The 21,809-nt window shown below is 42.2% G+C and overlaps 1 protein-coding gene across 19 annotated transcripts in view; it reads right to left on the bottom strand.

Moving 5' to 3' along the window:
- The window catches only part of brsk2b (BR serine/threonine kinase 2b), an 899,053-nt gene that overhangs the window by 280,343 nt on the left and 596,901 nt on the right, over nt 1-21,809 (bottom strand). For all 19 annotated transcript variants that reach the window (XM_039736387.1, XM_039736429.1, XM_039736422.1 and 16 more), the window contains exon 5: nt 7,034-7,150. In XM_039736387.1, coding sequence (XP_039592321.1) covers nt 7,034-7,150 — 117 coding nt within the window. The remainder of the gene's footprint in view (nt 1-7,033; nt 7,151-21,809) is intronic.

Here is a 21,809-nt window from a genome sequence, read left to right as displayed (position 1 = left end):
GAGTATGATATAAAGTCTTAATAAAAAAAGGTTAACATCGGTCAAATTTACTGTTAAGCAAAATTATTTGGCCTGTTAACAAGCAGATCGACTGCCCAAAGTCGGAACTGAACGCATATTCAGATGACTAACATGAGCTGGGGAGTCTGAACAAGAACGTTCAACTTAAAGTCCAATGTCTTAGCGGCAAGGAAGCTACAACATATTTTTTCCATAGTGTGCATTGTTTACAATTTTAGCTTATGTAGTGTGGAACGTAGTCCGGACACAGACAGACGGACATCGTTATGCCACCCAACACACACGTTTAGTATATAAAATATTTACAATTTCGTTCAGTGCACAACCCAGTGGCTCCAGCACCGATCCCCCAAAGTCCAGGCCTCACAGTCTAGTGCCTTCCTTCTGGCCGCCTCCACTCCTCTCTTTCCAGACTCCAGTCCTCTTCCACCCGACTCTTGTCCTTGAATGAAGGGAGGTGGCCCCTTATATACCAGCCCGGATGGGCTCCAGCTGCTTCCCGGCAATCCCCCGCGGACACACCCCCGTGTGGCGGAAAAGCCGGCTGCGCACCCGGAAGCCCTCCGGGTGTCCCCAGTCTTCTTCCCCCCCAGCACTTCCTGGTGTGGCCCAGGGCTCTTCAGGCACCGGGGCGCCCCCTGGCGGTGACCACGGGCCCCTACAGGGTTGAGCTTCCAAGCTCTGCACCCGTGGTCCCCAGTTGCCCCCTCATGGTTTGGAGCCTCCTCCTGGGCGTCCCGGCTGGGTACCACCCCCAGCCGTCCACCACAGTAGCTACTTCCATATTTTAAACATGACTTAAACAGACATAACAAACAGGAGGCAATGCTAGGAATTCAACTGCACAGCTTCAAAGCTGCATATTCTCAAACGTCTTGCCTTGATTGAAAGAGACAACCAACATTCTAGAATCTATATATCCATTTACATTTGTACAGCATATAGCAAACGCTCCTGAAAATATGGATGATTAGCTCATTCGGTTTCAGTTTTGTTTCAGTTTGCTAACTGTAGATTATGTTTGCACAAAATGATTTGTAAAACAGCAACACACTGAACCCACACAACATACCGTACCTTATGCAAAAACTTCATCAAGATGTAACAAATAATGAAGAAGAGTCTTAACAAGGCTCACGAGGAACATGATAAGTAAAGAAACGTGCTCAGTACCCCCTCAAATACGAATGACACCTGTCAAGTTTATCTCTGTGATCTTAGATGGCGAAGACTGTAAACCTTGAGCTATGGATCCTGGAGCTGTGGGAGAAAACATTCTGTGGCTAGGGTCTCCCTGCCTGCTAATGATGATGAACTAGCCCTTTGCCAGGCAGGTACAAGGTCAAGGTACAGCCTGCCAGAGAGTGACCTGGCACAGATAAGCAAAAGAATAGATCTCCAGGGATTTGACGCTGCAGCATCGGCTCCAGCCGAGAGCGAAACTACAAGTGAGTCGGGTCCAGAGAACTCATCGATTACAGAACGGAGCATGGCCTTACTAACCCCACTGTTAAATACCCCACGCGAGTCAATGCCACTGACTCCAACCGGGCATCCTACTCTGCCCGCGGAGCACGGAGAAGAACGAAACGAACAGTCCAGAAATACAATACAATACAATACAGTTTATTTTTGTATAGCCCAAAATCACACAGGAAGTGCCGCAATGGGCTGCCTTGACTCTCTGAGAAGACAGGGAAAAACTCCCAAAAAAAACCTTGTAGGGAAAAATGGAAGAAACCTCGGGAAAGGCAGTTCAAAGAGAGACCCCTTTCCAGGTAGGTTGGGCGTGCAGTGGGTGTCAAAAGAAGGGGGTCAATACAATACAATACACAGAACAATTCCTTAATACAGCATAATAATAAAGATTTTAGAAGTACGGAGCAGAATTTAACAGTAGATGATATCACATAATAAGATTTGGATATTTTTAGAGTCCTGGAGACCTCATCCATCAAGCTGCCTCCCCATTTGGCCATTCCACGGCTGAAACGTTGCTTGGCCAGCCAATCTGATGAAAGGTCCCCTTTTTCCAATGAAATGAAGGTAACAAATCTTGAGCTATGGATCCTGGAGCTGTGGGAGAAGAAGGTTCCATCTGAGAGCCTTTCTGCAGATCTCCTTTCTTCTTCCATTGACACAGTCACTCATAAAATGATGTGTTGCTTAACTAATCATGCAGCGATACAGGGGACATTCTGTGGCGAGGGTCTACCTGCTAATGATGATGATCTAGCCCTTTGCCATGCAGGCCTACAGTTTGTCTCTGAACTGAACTCTGAACAAAGCGAAGCTTTGAACTCTGAACTCTGTCCACCTAAGGAGCAGGTACATGAATGTACCTCACTAGGCCACATGTTTTGTGGACAAAAAATGTCAAATGTCTACTTGGTGTCACAATCTCTCCCACAGTTGTGTTTGGTGGACTCCCCGATGGACTTAAAGTGGAGAAGAACAAACAAAATGTAATCACCTTTATTATACTACTAGTACCCAGATGTGTCTTGCTTAACTGGAAGAATCCTAGCGCACATCTTTTAAGTCAGTGGGTAACTGATGTTATATACTATTTGAAATTGAAAAAAATCACATTCTCACTTAGAGGATCTGTACAAAACTTTTTAAAAACCTGGCAGGATCTAATCAGTAACATTTTAGAATAAGTTTTTACATTGGTACATGAATGGAATTTTAACTGAAATCACAAGGTTGATAATTCAACTCCTGCCTCACAGTATTACCCTGAGCAAGTCAATTAATTTGCCTGTGCAACAAATGAAAACATGGATGTAGGCAACCATAATGGAAACCAGTCTAGCAAGTAATCCAGGATAAATACATCAGCCAAACAGGATATAATGGTTACTGCCTGTCTTGGGCTATTTGACTGTAGAATGTGCAGAATGATGTCTTTAATGCTAGTCGTCTTTTCCTTGTTGAGGAGGCTGACATACTGTAGATGTTCTGATCTTCCCAGTCGATTCACACTCTCTGCCAAAAGCAAAATCCCCCAAGTATTTTTAACTGACAATTGAATGTAACCATTCAGGAGAACAATGATACAAACAACCGTATGTTACTTCTTGAGGTCCCGGTCCTCCAAGTCCTGATGAGATTCCTAAATCAAATGCAATTTTTGAACTTCAGCCTTCTCGATTATTGCCTTTGGGATAGTTCGCTTCTGAGGTTCAGAAAATAGTTGATCCATTTATTCTGATCCTACCCTTTGTATGCTTCTGAATTATTCAAATACGGATTTCAGTAATGGCGGTACGGTGCCGCAGTGGGTAGCGCTGCTGCCTTGCAGTTAGGAGACCTGGGTTCGCTTCCCAGGTCCTCCCTGCGTGGAGTCTGCAAGTTCTCGCTTTTTCTGCGTGGGTTTTCTTTGGGTACTCCGGTTTCCTCCCACAGTCCAAAGACATGCAGGTTAGGTGCATTGGCGATTCAAAATCGTGCGTAGTGTGTGCTTGGTGTGTGTGTGTGTGTGTGCCCTGAGATGGGCTGGCATCTTGCTCGGGGTTTGTTTCCCGCCTTGCACCCTGTGTTGGCTGGGATTGGCTCCAGCAGACCCCCGTGACCCTGTAGTTAGGATATAGCGGCTTGGATAATGGATAGATGGATGAACAGATTTCAGTAACAACAACACAAGGGCAAATCAGGCAGTCAAGAATACAGACTATGATCTTAGCTCTCGTCTGTTTTAGAACATGAACATCTGAGGTGGAACTCAGATTTTTTCCTATCATCCCGAGGTATCCTATATTTACTGAACCCGAGGGACTTTAATGAAAGTAAATGCAAGTATATACAGGCATGAGTACCAGAAAAAGGGCTCAGAAATAAATAGAAAAGACAGCTAAAGCTTCATCTAAGGCTAAACAGGCCTCAAGTTCAAGGTACGGCCTGCCAGAGAGTGACCTGGAACAGATAGTCAATAGTATTGATCTCCAGGGACTTGACGCTGCAGCATCGGCTCCAGCCGAGAGCGAAACTACAAGTGAGTCGGGTCCAGAGAACTCATCGATTACAGAACGGAGCATGGCCTTACTAACCCCACTGTCGAATACCCCACGCGAGTCAATGGCACTCTGCCCGCTGAGCACGGAGAAGAACGAAACGAACAGTCCAGAAATGAAGGTAACAATCACCACAATGATGACTGCAATAACTGCTGCTCTCAGCGGGGACATAACGGATATAAGAAAAGATATAAATGGTATAACCAAGAAGAACATGAAACTGGTTCAGGGTAATAGATAGATAGATAGATAGATAGATAGATAGATAGATAGATAGATAGATATGAAAGGCACTATATAATAAATAGATAGATAGATAGATAGATAGATAGATAGATAGATAGATAGATAGATAGAGAAGTGAAAGGCACTATATAATAGATAGATAGATAGATAGATAGATAGATAGATAGATAGATAGATAGATAGATGTGAAAGGCACTATATAATAGATAGATAGATAGATAGATAGATAGATAGATAGATAGATATGAAAGGCACTATATAATAGATAGATAGATAGATAGATAGATAGATAGATAGATAGATAGATAGATAGATAGATAGATAGATAGATAGATAGATAGATAGATAGACAGATAGATAGATAGATAGATAGATAGATAGATAGATAGATAGATAGATAGATAGATAGATAGATATGAAAGGCACTATATAATAGATAGATAGATAGATAGATAGATAGATAGATAGATAGATAGATAGATAGATAGATAGATACTTTATTAATCCCAAGGGGAAATTCACAGAATCCAGCAGCAGTATACTGATACAAAGAAACAATATTAAATTAAATAGTAATAAAAATGAAAAAAATTAAAATAAAATTAATGTTAGCATTTACTCCCCCGGGTGGAATTGAAGAGTCGCATAGTGTGGTGGAGAAACGATCTCCTCAATCTGTCAGTGGAACAGGACGGTGACAGCAGTCTGTCTCTGAAGCTACTCCTCTGTCTGGAGATGATCCTGTTCAGTGGATGCAGTGGATTCCTCATGATTGACAGGAGTTTGCTTAGTGCCCGTCGCTCTGCCACAGATGTTAAACTGTCCAACTTTAATCCTACAATGGAGCCTGCCTTCTTAACAAGTTTGTCCAGGCGTGAGGCGCCTTTCATCTTTATGCTGCCACCCCAGCACACCACCGCGTAGAAGAGGGCACCCGCCACAACCATCTGGTAGAACATCTGCAACATCTTACTGCAGATGTTGAAGGATGCCAACCTTCTCAGAAAGTAAAGTCTGCTCATAAAGACTAGGAGACGCGTCTAAGTAAGCCTTTTGATGCAACTTTTAAAGCAATGCTAGAAAAAAATAAGGAAATACGAATAAGTCTGAGACCTAAGTTTGAGTCAGCTTGAAGACGTTAAGCAATCATTCACAACTCGCATTCAAATAGCTGAACAATTGGTTTCTAACCCCTGACGGAAAAGCAACGGCTGCAAATTCCGAATGCAAAGTGCCTGGTGACCCTACCACGACCTAAACTAGAAGGTGGCATGGCTCTACCTAACTTTCAAATTTATTATTGGGAAGCAAATATACAAACTATAAAAACCAGGACATTGTCTCAAACAGATGAACATACACAGGCTTGGTCTGAAATAGAAATAAAACCTGTAGTACTCCTTTATATTCCTTGCTTTGTGCCCCAATAAATACAAGTTATCGTCAATATACTAACAACTCAATTGTCCTTCATTCACTCAGAATATGAACCAATGCAGGCAGCACTTCAAGATAGAGAAGCTTTAATCTTTAGCACCTCTACACCTTTTCAGCCATCTCAAACCTACACAGTTTTTCATGTTTGGAAAAACTACAGGATTAAACCACATAGAGATAATGTCTTTGCATCCTACAAACAATCACACTCCAAATTTAGGTTCCCATCAACACAATTTTTACGCTATCTCCAAATCAGAAACTTTACTAAACAACATCTGCCCAATTTTCCTCATCTCCATCACCACCTTTCTATTCCAGAAGAAAAACTGATCACTCTTGATAACTCAGACAGCATATCTATAATGTATAAAAACATTTTAAAGTCCCTTCCTTTCAAATATCCCAGAGTACAGCGGGAAAATAACTAGTAGGCAGCGACGCACAGAATTCACTCGAGCTCCACATGTGCAAAGCATACAATTATTCGACTTAAAATCTTTTACTGAGCACATCTGTCTCGTTTACAATTGTCCAAAATGTTTCCAGGTCAAGATCCATCCAGCGAACATTGCAATCGAGCCCCAGCCTCACTAGGCCACATGTTTTGTGGACAAAAAATGTCAAATGTCTACTTGGTGTCACAATCTCTCCCACAGTTGTTTGGTGGACTCCCCGATGGACTTAAAGTGGAGAAGAACAAACAAAATGTAATCGCCTTTATTATACTACTAGTACCCAGACGTGTCTTGCTTAACTGGAAGAATCCTAGCGCACATCTTTTAAGTCAGTGGGTAACTGATGTTATATACTATTTGAAATTTAAAAAAATCACATTCTCACTTAGAGGATCTGTACAAAACTTTTTAAAAACCTGGCAGGATCTAATCAGTAACATTTTAGAATAAGTTTTTACATTGGGGAATAGGAGTCTCCTCCATCTTTGCTACTCTTAAAGGTTTCCCTCTGGCTGTTGGCCTTCTTCTCTTTCTCTTGGGTGGTTGGGTTGAACTGAATTAAGTTTAAGTTTTACTTGTTTGTATGAAATGTTACTTGCTTTTAATAAATCAAATTAAAAAAAAACAAAAACAATACAGAATCCATGTGGTAAAATTCAGGCTGATTGGTATGCAGTGTGTGCCAAAGTAAAATCCTTATGACAGATCAAGGGGGTTTTACTCAAGACCAACTCATTAACTTTGAAACAAATTAAAATTCTTTTGCCTTTTCAAATTCCATCTCAATTAGCCATTTTTCTTTATGCACAGCGGCTTTTCTTTGTTAAGGTAGAATTGTGTTGCTCGACTCACCCACAGCTGGTTTCCAACAAGCTGTCCCCAACCTGGAGAGAAGCCATGCCGAAGTCTGCTATTCTGATGTTGTTCTTCTCGTCCAGCAACAAATTCTCTGGCTTCAAGTCTCTGTGACTGTGGAGAAGATGAGGAAAAAAATATGAATTCAGTCACATACTTTATTAGCTGTTTAGTGGTCAGTAGGATGATATCAACTGGAGGGCAAATATAAAGTGTACCCCCAAAATGGAGTACAAGATGAACATTCCTCAATCCCAAGAATTATGGGCCACTACTAATATGTAGCACAAGCTCAGAGAATACAAGATGCTTGAACAAAAACTTCAAGAAGACCAAATGCATTATAGGACTGTTAGAGACAGTAAAAGAGAAAAAAAAAATGTGGTCATCATGAATAATGCTGCTCATCCCCTGTATGACACATTGTCCTTTAGCACCTCTGACCATCAGTTTATTCCACCAGTGTGCTAGGAGACACTTCTGAAGCTCTGCAACCTTTGGGCTGTAAAGTGTCTTGTCCCAAAGTGCTTATCTATCTATCTATCTATATAGTGCCTTTCCTATCTATCTATCTATCTATATAGTGCCTTTCCTATCTATCTATCTATCTATCTATCTATATAGTGCCTTTCATATCTATCTATCTATCTATCTATCTATCTATCTATCGTGAACTGGACGCTGTATAGCGCCCGACCTGACACAGACTCACACTGAGGCACGTGTAAAACCCAAGAAGACTTTTATTTTTTCTTCACGTCTTCCCCATGAACCCCACAGGCACAACACAATCCCAAAAGCACTAAACACTAAATCACACAACACTGGAACCACCACTCCTCCCTGGCAACCTTGTCCTCTTCCTCCTGATTCTGGCTCCTGAGTGGTGGATGCTGGCCTTTTTTATAGCTCACCCAGGCGGGGCTGTAGAGTCATCCAGGCCAGTTCAGGGACCCACATGCAGCACCCACTGGCGGCCACCCCAGATCCCAAAAGGGCTGTGGAGAACTCCGTCTCCCATGGAGCCCTGCGGAAAACTGAGGCACCATCGTCCCGGGGGAGGTACTGAGAAGCCCATGGTTGCTCCCCTGGAACATATGTAGAAGAGGCGCCTCGGCCGGGCATGGGACCTGGCCGCCCACCACACTATCTATCTATCTATCTTTTCATTTTACATACAGTAATTCCTTTCAAATCTTTATATCGATCATACAGTACATTTCATATTTATTTGTTCAATAGTGCTTTTCATACCTGTATACCTACCTACCTAGAAAGTGCCTTTCATTATCTACACCTTTGTAGGGCTTTTCCATAGCCAATTTATATAGTGCCCTTCATATATGTTATATAGTGAATTTCAGATATATCCTATTATATCTTTTTCATCTATTATATGCATCATCTGCGGTGGACTGGTGCCCTGCGTGAGGTTTGTTTCCTGCCTTGAGCCCTGTGTTGGCTGGGATTGGCTCTAGCAGACCCCCATGACCCTGTAGTTAGGACAGGGGTCCTCAATCCCAGTCCTGGAGAGCCGCAGTGGCTGCAGGTTTTTGTTCTGACCTGGTTGCTTAATTAGAAAGCAATTCTTGCCAATAAAGCACTAAAAAGCTATGAAATTAAATTAACTCTGCTATGTCAGGTCATTCTCATATCCTAGATTTTCTTTCCCTTTCTATCATGCAAATGATTTGAAGGCTAAAATGGACGAGTAATTCTCAGTCCTTCACTTTTTTTCTCTTCATTTTTCTTCCAAGTATTTAATTAAACCCAATAGTGCAGATAAATACACAAACAGAGGTGTAAATGTAAATAAGCTAAATGGAGAAATGCTGCTCTCTCTTGTCATTTGCATGTTATTGATAATAAGGAGCAATTAAAATAGCTGTTTAAGACAAAATTAAGCAATAAGGGCTCAAAATTACTAAAGTGAAGCAGAAGTGTTACTTTAGCAATAAGTGCTTTTTATTAAGCAACTGGGTTGGAGCAAAAACCTGCAGCCACTGCGGCTCTCCAGGACTGTGATTGAGGACCCCTGCATTAGGATATAGCGGTTTGGATAATGGATGGATATGCATCATATAATGCAGGGGTCTCCAACACGTCGCTTGCGACCTGACAGACGAACATTGAAATGACTCCATAAGAGAGAACCTTAGTGGCTCCACACCACCAGACACCTGCCTCTCTTGCTGACTCCATGCAGTGCCAGTCATCTGACTAACTAAACAACACATCACACATGCATCTGGTCATGTGAATAAACTGACACAGTGACATGGAACAAAATGACAAATGAAGAAGTCATATCTGAGTATTTGGATTTGCATTGTTTTGTTTTGACAGCATTTGTGTTTTAATTCATTAGTGTGAGATGCACTAGAAAATGCATCCAGACATACAAAATGCACTTGCAGGTGAACTAAATATTTTTTGATGTTGTTTTGATGCAAAATGTGAGTTGTGGACACTAACATTTTGTAAATGTTCTGGCAGAACAAGTTTATTCAGTTTGTTTGGGGTGAAATAAGCTGTGAGAATAAACATTAGGAAACATAAGTAGCTCTCAGCCATTTTCATTTTGTAAGGGGAAAAAGGGTTGGAAACCCCTGGTATAAAAATCACAAATGGCGCTTTTCCACTGCATAGTACGGCACGACACGGTTCAGTTCAGCTCACTTTTGGGGCGTTTTCCACTGGGAACAGTACCTGGTACCTGGTCCTTTTTTTAGTACCACCTCAGCCGAGGTTCCAAGCGCCGAACCGTTACCAAAACGTGACGTGTAAACTCTGCTGGTCACTGATTGGCCGGAGAAAATCGTCATTACTGCCTCACTGGCTATTCTTTTCTTTTAGGTACACACACGCGGAAGTTTGTGTTGCGTCTCTCCATCGCTGGACGCAGTTTGTTGCATAAGTGGATGAATGTTTCTTCAGACATTCGAAAGTTCTCCAGCCACTGAGTGTTTGTAAAACCGGGAACAATCACATCCCACCACTCTGAAGCACGGTTAAATGTCCAAACAGATGGTCTGTTGCGGCGACTTTTTTGCAAAATGTGGAAGATCTGTAATATACAGAATCAGCATTTTAATGTTACACTGGCAGTTAAGTTCATTTTATGCTTTGCAACAGTGATAAAAGTTAGCTAGTGACGTGCTTTTTTTAGATGCTTACCCTTGCGCGTCGTCGAGCTAAAGTGTTGTCGTTGTCTGCGTGTTGTTGTAAAAGTTCCACGGTGTCACGGCAGTAGAGGCGGCGCAACTCTAACGACACATGAATAATCCCGCCCACTCTAAAGCGGTACTAAACTGCAGTCGAAACGCAAACCGAGCCAAACTGAGCCGAACCAAGGTGAGCTGTACTGAACCGTGCTGTGCCGTACTATGCAGTGGAAAAGCGCCTAAAGTTGCCATTTTAGCTCCACTTCCTATACGCTCATTATGCGACAATGCACTTTTTGGGGTTCACGCAGCATAAGTTTGGAAACAACTATACTTTACTTTGAAATGCTATTCAGTATTGAATGGTGTCACAATGGTTTCGTTTCTTCAGACCCCTTATGCTTACTTTAGCTTTGTTCGGTTAATTCTGTCTGCAAACCCTTGCAAATGCAATCAGAGCAATATATCATTCTATGACAGGGGCCCAAAATACTTAAGACGCTGTACATTGGGAGGAAAACCAGGAAACATAAACAGAAGCAATAATACATTAGCGCAAAGAGGAGAAAGCCCTTCGGGTTTTATTTATTTATTTAGAGAAAAGCCAAGCAAAATGACACCTTTTATTGGCTAACTAAAAAGATTACAATATGCAAGCTTTCGAGGCAACTCAGACCCCTTCTGTTATTCATGTTACATTGGCTGCAGTGTCAGCACTTGGACAGATGGACAGCTCCCATGAGAAAGCAGCAGTTCTGTCAAGAGTGCCCTAACTCTTTCAGGGCTGATGTCGACTTTTGTCGAAATTCAGGGGTAGAGCACAGTATTCAGCTGTAAACTGCGACAAAACTCTCCCATACATTTAAGCTTGACTCTCTTTGCTAGAAGGAAGGTTAAGTAGCTTTGTTGATTTGAACTCAATTCCCTGCGTGAGTAGCGAAGAGCAAACAACCTCTAAAATGGCATCGACATCTGCCGAGAGACTAAAGTGAATGTTCAAGTTAAAGTACTCTGTGGACATTTTACATATTATCGCTGAATTGGACTCTGACTTGTCGGACTTGGAATTTGATGCAAGTGATCAGGAGATCAGGACATCGAATACGAAAGTGAGGTACCAGCATCAACTGATCAGTCTCCAGATGATCATGGTGTTTAACACGTTTGTGTAGCTGATATGCCTACGGCAACACTCGCCTGGGAGGACCACCACTTATGATGACAAGAGATACAAACCATCAAACCAATTGCGTCACACTGCAACTGCCACTGCCGCCCACCTGTGCGAAGGCAGCTAGCCCACCGTGCATTCGTACAGGCCATCGAGGTGCCCCCACGCAGCCACTGCATTGAGAGATTCTGAACTTGTGCCAACAGCAGCCACAGCAGGCAGCAACAGACATTTTATGTTGATTTATGCGTGAAGCCATTGCTTTGTGTGCTTTTCAGAAAACTGAGTTTTTTGGAAAAAAATATTCAGCCCTCAAAAAGTTAAGGAAGGAGGAAAATCCAAACAAGTAACGGTATATGGGAAGCTGACAAAATGGATCCAGACAATCAAAAAAAAATGTGGCCATCCCTAGGGCTAACATCTCTAACCACCTATGGAGTTTGTATTTACTGTATTTTTATTGTGCTTTTCAACTTGTGGTTTGGTACTGTAATCCAATAAATTCAAGACAGCATCTCATAATGTGGGTGGCATGGTGGTGCAGTGGTGGCACTGCTGCCTTGCAGTTAGGAGACCCGGGTTCGCTTACCAGGTCCTCCCTGTGTGGAGTTTGCATGTTCTCCCCGTGTCTGCGTGGGTTTCCTCCCACAGTCCAAAGCAAGGCAGGTTAGGTGCATTGGCGAGCCCAAGTTGTCCTTAATGTGTGGTTGGTATGTGTGCCCAGGGCTGGCACCCTGCCCAGGGTTTGTTTCCTGTATTGCACCCAGTGTTGGCTGGGATTGGCACCAGCAGACCCTCTTGACCCTGTAGTTAGGATATAGCGGATTGGATAATGGATGGATGGATCTCATAATAGGTCCACCTGCAACCAATTTGATGCCTCCAACAAAATACTGGCCAAGAAGCAAGATGTAGGTGACTTTGACTGTGGCTTGATTGTTGGTGCCCACTTGGCATTGTCACACACAAGGCGAACTGTAGAAAAGTGCAAGGTGCTATACATGTGCCAAAGCAATGTCAATTATAAATGGGAGACACTGGCTTACAGGAAACAAAACTCTGAATAGGACTAAGGGGTTTATGTTGCAACATTATTTTCATCATCTACTGTAAGCAATGGGCAGAAGCGATTAAAAAAGGATAGTAAATGTTAGGTTATATCGTAAAAACTGTGGCATAAAAACCAAGGAATGTTATGCTTAAAGCATATAATGGACTATTGAGACCATATCTGGAGTCCTGTGTGCAATTTTGGCCACCACGCAACAAGAAAGACATATCAGCAGTTGAAGCTGTGCAGAGGAAAGGAATCAGGTGCACCCCAGTACTTAAGCATGCGCCGTACTCTCACAGACTCCGAGAATTAAACCTGCTTAATTCTAATCCAGGTCAGCAAACTTCTTCCAAGGCATTCATAATAGACCAGCCGAATTCTTTCAGCTTAACTGAACTCATGTACTTGAGGACACCAATGGAAATTAAGGAGAAGTGCATTCAGGACTGAACCTAGAAAGCACTTCTTGACTCAGAGTTGTAGGAATCTCAAACAAACTACTAAGACATGGAGTTAAAGCAGAAAACTTGACAACCTTGAAGAAGTATCTAGATAAGATATTGGGATATTAGCTAAAGAAACAGCCTTGATGAACTGGTCTACACTCCTTTGTCAAATTTCTAATATTCTTAGAGTTTATGGGGAATGGGAAGCTAAGCAAAAACATCCAGTGAGTGACAATTTAATGGGCAGAAGCTCAAAGAAGAATGGCAGGTTTGCTCAACCCACTAGAAATGGCTCCGAACACTCAAGTAACAGCACTTTACAAGTGGCATACAGATAGGCATCTCTGGAAGTGGATGGTAGAAAACCAGGTTATTCCTCTTTTTATTTTTATTTTATTTTATTGTAGAATCAACTCTCGGCAGTGGCCAGCAGGGTGGCCGTATGGCGCATGTGTACGGGCGCCGTTCTCATCCCTCCCACCTTCACTGTCACTTCCCCTACCTCTTCATATCTTAAATTATTCTTGAGGCAGATTGAAGACTTAAGTGCCAGCTTAGGTGAAAAATTAAGGAAAAACGTACGGGCACCATTCTCATCCATACCACGTTCACTGTCACTTCCCCTACCTCTTCATATGTTAACTCATTCTTGAGGTAGATTGAAGACTTAAGTGCCAGCTTAAGTGAAAAATTAAGGAAAACGTACGGGCACCATTCTCATCCATACCACGTTCACTGTCACTTCCCCTACCTCTTCATATCTTAAATCATTCTTGAGGCAGATTGAAGACTTAATTGCCAGCTTATTAAAGAAAACATACTAAGTAATTGCAACACAAACACTGACTTAATCAGTATTAATGTAAAAAGATGCTGACGGAAGAAGAGAAGAAGTGGGCCGCTAGGGTGGAGAAAAGAAGAGCAACTCAGGAAACAGCAAGCGTCTCAACCTCTGAGCAAACGAATGCTAAAGGCTAAGGAGGCGAGGGATCTGCACTGGCAATCGGAAAGGTTCGAATCCCGTAAATGCCATAAGAGACTCTGCTCTGTTGGGCCCTTGAACAAGGCCCTTAACCTGCAATTGCTGAGCAATCTGAGTAGTGAGAAAATCGCTATATAAATGCAAAGACTTATTATTATTTGTAGCCGCCGAAGTGTAAGGCAAGGTTAAGCACGGGTAAAACATGTGCTGAAAGAAAATTCACAGTCCAAAAGTTTGTTTTAAAAATATTTAGTGAACGTTAAAAGCAAATAATCCACACAAGAATAAAAGAAAAAATAGTTACACACGTAGAATAAAAGGCAAAAAAAAGGAAAAATGTATCTTCTCTAAACTTAGCTTTTCTTGAGAAACTTCAGTTATTTCTGTACTTAAAAGTTCTTTACTTCTTTTTTACTTAAAGATTCTTAGTTTCTTCTTTCTAGACTTTAAGGTTCTTAATTTCTTCTTCTGTATGCCTTCAGCATACGGTTCAACACTTAAATAAGTTACTCCACACACTCAGAGGGCACATAGACACGTGTGCAGGTGCGGTTTAAACCCTTATGCCTTCAACACCTTACACATGGCATGGCTGGTCACTAACTGAAGAATAATGCTTACTCAGAGCTGTTAGAAATGGCAAGAATATAGCAATACAATTCTACTTATGGGGGTTATAGGAACCTCAAATAGATTATGTATTGTCATCTAGTTATGGCGGACGGCTGGGGGTGGTACCCAGCCGGGACCCCCAGGAGGACCGGAGGAGGGCGGAAGAGGAGGACGATCGTCCTGGTTGCACTGGGGACCACGGGTACAGAGCTTGGAAGCTCAACCCTGTAGGGGCCCGTGGTCACCTCAGCACTTCCGCCACACCAGGAAGTGCTGGGGGGAAGAAGACTGGGGACACCCGGAGGGCTTCCGGGTGCGCAGCCAGCACTTCCGCCACACAGGGGCGTGTCCACGGAGGACTGCCGGGAAGCAGCTGAAGCCCATCCGGGCTGGTATAAAAGGGGTCGCGGGTGGAAGCAGACTGGAGTCTGGAAAGAGAGGAGAGAAGGCGGCCAGAAAGAAGGCACTGGAGAGAGTGGCCTGGACTTTGGGGGATCGGTGCTGGAGGTACTGGGTTGTGCACTTGACTTGTAAATATTGTATATCATAAATATGTGTGTGCTGGGTGACAAACCATTGTCCGTCTGTCTGTGTGAAAGACTGGCCACAAGTAAAATATTAATGAATCTTATAGAACTAGGAAAGTGGCTCTTAAATTATTATAAACCGGATTCCAAAAAAGTTGGGACACTAAACAAATTGTGAATAAAAACTGAATGCAATGATGTGGAGATGGCAAATGTCAATATTTTATTTGTAATAGAACGTAGATGACAGATCAAACGTTTAATCCGAGTAAATGTATCATTTTAAAGGAAAAATATGTTGATTCAAAATTTCACGGTGTCAACAAATCCCAAAAAGTTGGGACAAGTAGCAATAAGAGGCTGGAAAAAGTAAATTTGAGCATAACGAAGAGCTGGAAGACCAATAAACACTAATTAGGTCAATTGGCAACATGATTGGGTATAAAAAGAGCTTCTCAGAGTGGCAGTGTCTCTCAGAAGCCAAGATGGGTAGAGGATCACCAATTCCCACAATGTTGCGCAGAAAGATAGTGGAGCAATATCAGAAAGGTGTTACCCAGCGAAAAATTGCAAAGACTTTGCATCTATCATCATCAACTGTGCATAACATCATCCGAAGATTCAGAGAATCTGGAACAATCTCTGTGCGTAAGGGTCAAGGCCGTAAAACCATACTGGATGCCCGTGATCTCCGGGCCCTTAAATGACACTGCACCACAAACAGGAATGCTACTGTAAAGGAAATCACAGAATGGGCTCAGGAATACTTCCAGAAACCATTGTCAGTGAACACAATCCACCGTGCCATCCGCCGTTGCCAGCTGAAACTCTACAGTGCAAAGAAGAAGCCATTTCTAAGCAAGATCCACAAGCTCAGGCGTTGTCACTGGGCCAGGGATCATTTAAAATGGAGTGTGGCAAAATGGAAGACTGTTCTGTGGTCAGGCGAGTCACGATTCAAGTTCTTTTGGAAATCTGGGACGCCATGTCATCCGGACCAAAGAGGACAAGGACAACCCAAGTTGTTATCAACGCTCAGTTCAGAAGCCTGCATCTCTGATGGTATGGGGTTGCATGAGTGTGTGTGGCATGGGCAGCTTGCATGTCTGGAAAGGCACCATCAATGCAGAAAAATATATTCAGGTTCTAGAACAACATATGCTCCCATCCAGACGTCATCTCTTTCAGGGAAGACCCTGCATTTTTCAACAAGATAATGCCAGACCACATTCTGCATCAATCACAACATCATGGCTGCGTAGGAGAAGGATCCGGGTACTGAAATGGCCAGTCTGCAGTCCAGATCTTTCACCTATAGAGAACATTTGGCGCATCATAAAGAGGAAGGTGCGACAAAGAAGGCCCAAGACGATTGAACAGTTAGAGGCCTGTATTAGACAAGAATGGGAGAGCATTCCTATTTCTAAACTTGAGAAACTGGTCTCCTCGGTCCCCAGACGTCTGTTGAGTGTTGTAAGAAGAAGGAGAGATGCCACACAGTGGTGAAAATGGCCTTGTCCCAACTTTTTTGGGATTTGTTGACACCATGAAATTCTGAATCAACATATTTTCCCTTAAAATGATACATTTTCTCAGTTTGAACTTTTGTTCCGTGATTTATGTTCTATTCTGAATAAAATATTAGAAGTTGGCACCTCCACATCATTGCATTCAGTTTTTATTCACGATATGTATAGTGTCCCAACTTTTTTGGAATCCGGTTTGTATTAAACGTACAGAGAAAGAGGATGAAAACTAGGAATGATCAAGTCAAGTGTATCAACTGCTCATTATCATGCAGTGCGCCATTACTGGTATAAAATAAAGGCTATTTGACTGATTGTATTCTATTCCAGTACTGCTAAACAGATTAGAGATCATGAAGCTGGGTGGCAGAAGTACTATGGTCAAACCTGAGGACTCCCCCCATCCAATACCTGGATGGCAGATCGTCTAGGAAAACTTCAGTCTGATGCTAGAAGAGGTGTTGATGAAGCCAGCATGCAGAGATCCAAATGTTTCAATGTAGGGATGGGGACGCTGTGATGTTAAAACAATATATGGCTGTCCTTCAGATGAAATGTGAAACCAAAGTCATATCTCTCTGTGGTCATAAACATTTCCTACACATCTTTCAAAAAGAGTAGGTTGTTTCCAGATGTCCTGGCTAAACTGCCCATGGTCTGCTCATTCTGGCTCCCTAATCATCCCCATCCCATACAGAGTAACCATCTCTTCACCACCTAATAGCTAATGAGTGGTGAGTGTACTGGAGAAAGAAGGGCTGCCACTGGATCACGTCTTTCCGGTGGGTGCTATGCATTGGTGGAGGATGAAGAAGTTTCCCACTTTCTACATAAAGAACTTTGAGTAAATTAGTAAGCTCCATTAGAGGGGATTTGTGAGGGTTTTGTGCCAGGGTCTCCCAGAGAGCTGATGAGCCTTCCCAGGGCTTGCCCAGCCGTTATTTCTGATGGGTAACGTCACTTGTTACTCACACAGTCTCCTGGTGATGGCAGCCTTGAGGTTTGAAATTCAGCTCGTTCACCACTACATGACGATATCTGCCTACTACTTATGCAGCAGTGCAGTAAGACAACCAGCCAATATTTTTTTTAAACAGGCAAAAAAGGAAAATAAGACTGCTGGGAAAAAAGTTGTGCTCATTCAAGCAGCTCTACTGATAACCAGCTCCTTTATCATGTAAGTGAAATGGCTTAACAAGAATTTTAAATGAATGAATATGTATTCAAAGTGCATACTAAAAATCAGCAAAAAAAAAAATGAAAGACCCAAAACACCTCACTGCTTGTTTAGTACAAAACAGCCAACAAGCCATCTTGTCTCATCATCTGTCAAATATCCTTCAGCGGTTGGCCATTATTGGGCAGTCTCAAGTGTGGGATGATTTTGCTAATTTGTTACTTAAGGCCCATGTGCTCAGGGGCATGGTGGGGGAGAGGGGGACATGAACAAAAATGTACCAAACGGTACAAAGCCATGAGAGGACTGGCATCAGACTGAGTGGACTGGGGCCATATTTATAAATGTAGGGCAAAGGCAGTGGCACAAAGGGCATGGGCAGTGATTCGTAATTCTTTTCATTTTTATTACTATTTAATTTAATATTGTTTCTTTGTATCAGTATACTGCTGCTGGATTATGCGAATTTCCCCTTGGGATTAATAAAGTATCTATCTATCTATCTATCTATGAAAATACAATATCAGGTAATTATTTCTTCATTGTAACATTTGGGAACAGTTACCTATTACATTCATGAAAATGTGGTCAGGTACAAGTACATAGCTTTCTTTACTTTTTCAAATTCCTTTTCAATAAGTTTTCAAATGAACATAGTGAAATTCAGTAAATCTGTCGTCCTTTTAACATAGTGGTTTTAATAAATTGCAGTCATTCGTCCATTTTCCCTTACACGATTGGCAGCGAATGGAGCCTATGTTAGCATCATAAGGGATATGAGAGAAACGAACCACTCAACCTGTCAGAACTGCTAATCAACCTAAACTGGGCATCTTCACGATGTGGGAGCAAACCAGAGAGCCTGAAGAATGGCTAGCCCAGGATGGGAACTGAAATCACATCTTTCAGTGAACTCAGTTTGATTTTAAGACTAGGGGGTTCGTCCCCTGCGCGCTTCGCTCGCCAACCCCCTCCTCTGGCCTGCGCTACGCGCCCGCCACTTCACGTCTCTGCCACTCTGCTGTTGTGAAGAGGGGGGGCTGAACTTACCCCAAGGAGACGCGGCCACACCTCTGAAACTCCCTCTTAAATGGTGATACAATGAGAAAAAAAAATACAGTTTGTTTTTTACCTCCTCTTTGCTTGATCAGCTGCTGGCATCTCACGCGGCAATTCTAACCTTTAAAAGCCTGTAAGGCAGCTGTCCTACTCTTTGTCTTTTATTTCCGGCCTCGGGCGTGGTTAAATCTCTCAGTAGAAAGTCTCATCTTGCGGGACATGAGTTCTTAATATTTCCATCCATCTATTTTCTAACCCGCTGAATCCGAATAGGGTCACGGGGGTGTGCTGGAGCCAATCCCAGCCAACACAGGGCACAAGGCAGGAACCAATCCTGGGCAGGGTGCCAACCCACCGCAGGACACACACAAACACACCCACACACCAAGCACACACTAGGGCCAATTTAGAATCGCCAATCCACCTAACCTGCATGTCTTTGGATTGTGGGAGGAAACCGGAGCGCCCGGAGGAAACCCATGCAGACACGGGGAAGCGAACCCGGGTCTCCTAACTGCGAGGCAGCAGCGCTACCACTGCGCCACCGTGCCGCCCACTTCTTAATATTTTTTAGCTTATAATTTAAAAATGCATTTCAGATATATATACTCAGCAAAAAAAGAAACGTCCCTTTTTGAGGACTGTGTATTTCAACAATAATGTTTTAAAAATCCAAATAACTTTACAGATCTTCATTGTAAAGGGTTTAAACAATGTTTTCCATGCATGTTCAATTAACCATAATCAATTAATTAACATGCACCTGTGGAATGGTCGTTAAGACCTTAACAGCTTACAGAAAGTAGGCATTTAAGGTCACAGTTCTAAAAACGCAGGACACTAAAGAGACTTGTCTACCGACTGTGAAAAACACCCAAAGAAAGATGACCAGGGTCCCTGCTCATCTGCGTGAACGTGCATTAGGCATGCTGCAGGGCGGCATGAGGACTGCTAATGTGGCTAGGGCAATAAATTGCCATGTCCGCACTGTGAGACGCCTAAGACAGCACTACAGGGAGACAGGAAGGACAGCTGATCATCCTCGCAGTGGAAGACCACGTGTAACAACACCTGCACAGGATCGGTACATCCGAATATCACACCTGCGTGACAGGTACAGGATGGCCACAACAACTGCCCGAGTCACACCAGGAACACACAATCCCTCCATCAGTGCTCAGACTGTCGGCAATAGGCTGAGAGAGGCTGGACCGAGGGCTTGTAGGCCTGTTGTAAGGCAGGTCCTTACCAGACATCACCAGCAACAACGCCGCCTATGGGCACAAACCCACCTTCGCTGGACCAGACAGGAGTGGCAAAAAGTGCTCTTCACCAGGGCTGATGGATGGATTCGTGTTTATCGTCGAAGGAATTGAGCACGTCTGGGACCTGTTGGATCGCAGGGTGAGGGCTAGGGCCATTCCCCCCAGAAATGTCCAGGAACTTGCAGGTGCCTTGGTGGAAGAGTGGGGTAACATCTCACAGCAAGAACTGACAAATCTGGTCCAGTCCATGAGGAGGAGATGCATTGCAGTACTTCAAGCAGCTGGTGGCCACACCAGATACTGACTGGTACTTTGGATTTTGAGCCTCCCTTCATTCAGGGACACATTGTGAAACATTTTTAGTTTATGTCTTATGGTGTTGACTCTTTTAGTGTTCATACAAATATTTACACATTAAGTTTACTGAAAGTAAAAACAGTTGAAAGTCAGAGGAAGTTTATTTTTTTGCTGAGTATATATATATATATATATATATATATATATATATATATATATATATATATATATATATGAGTGGGAAGTTATTTGAGGATATCTGTAAACTGTATAACTTAAAATTCATTGCTGTTTGACATATCTAAAATACATTTTTGGATATGTAAAATTCATTTCATGATATCTTAAGATAGGTCTCTGCTCCATTTCAGATATCTTGCAATATATTTCTAGATATCTCAAGTTGTATTTTAAGATATCTAAAATACATTTTAAGATATCTTTAAAAAAAAGACACTTAATTATTTCGAATCTCGGGAAGGAAGCGCACAGGAAATATCCGCACAGAAAAAAGTGCATGGGAAATAACCGCACACGGTAAAATGTGCGCACGGAAAAAAATGCACGTGGAAGAACACGCATACGGTAAAGTTTGCATGCGGAAAAAAGCACACGACGGCGACGTAAAACTTATTACAAATATAAAATATACGCGACCTATACTGTTAGATGTTTTTTATTATAATAAACTATAAACGATTAACACACCTTAATAAGGAATGGCACTTTGTTGATCGATTCTCACAGCACCTCCAAGTATCATTTCCATTTGTTGTGTGAAAACGCAGATATTCAAATCCCTTGTAACCGAGAATTTGTTTGCCTTTCTGACTGGTCGAAAACTCCATCTCACTTATTTAAAAAAAAAAAAAAGTCAACTTGCCTTGCTCGAAAGTTAGGGAAGATTAAAGAAAACTCTAATAAATTAAAACATACACGCTTTAAAACACGTTTAGTGAACAATTATACAATTTCGTTTATTGCGATGTATAACATTTTTTTCTTCTTTGCATATACGCCTTTGCCGTTCGCGCATTTGTCCACATGCGCTTATATGACTGTGTGCTTTTTTTCTGTGCGGATATTTCCTGTGTGCTTCTTTCCAGTCACCAATTATTTCAAAATATCTCAAAAGCATTTTCAGGTATCTACAATACAATTTAAGATATCTGAAATACATTTCCAGATATCTCAAAACAGCTTCCTGTCCATTTTTCCTAAATACATTTTCAGATATCTCAAAGTCACTTCCTGCTGATTTAAAGATATCTCAAATACATTTAAAGATATCTTATAATAAACAGAAAGTCCCATTGAAAGAACAGGCATTTTTACAGGAAGTGGTTTTGAGATATCATAAAATGTGTGATAGGTCAATTTAAGATATCTGAAAATTTATTTGAAGATATCTTGAAGTACAGGCACGGTTATTTTGAGATATTTGGAAATGTATTTGAGACGTCTTGAAATCCATTTGAGATATCTCAAAACGT

Source organism: Polypterus senegalus, chromosome 1, assembly GCF_016835505.1.
Source record: "Polypterus senegalus isolate Bchr_013 chromosome 1, ASM1683550v1, whole genome shotgun sequence".
Lineage (NCBI taxonomy): Eukaryota > Metazoa > Chordata > Cladistia > Polypteriformes > Polypteridae > Polypterus > Polypterus senegalus.
The sequence above is the reverse complement of the archived record's forward strand: the minus strand, read 5'-3'. Positions and strand labels throughout refer to the sequence as shown.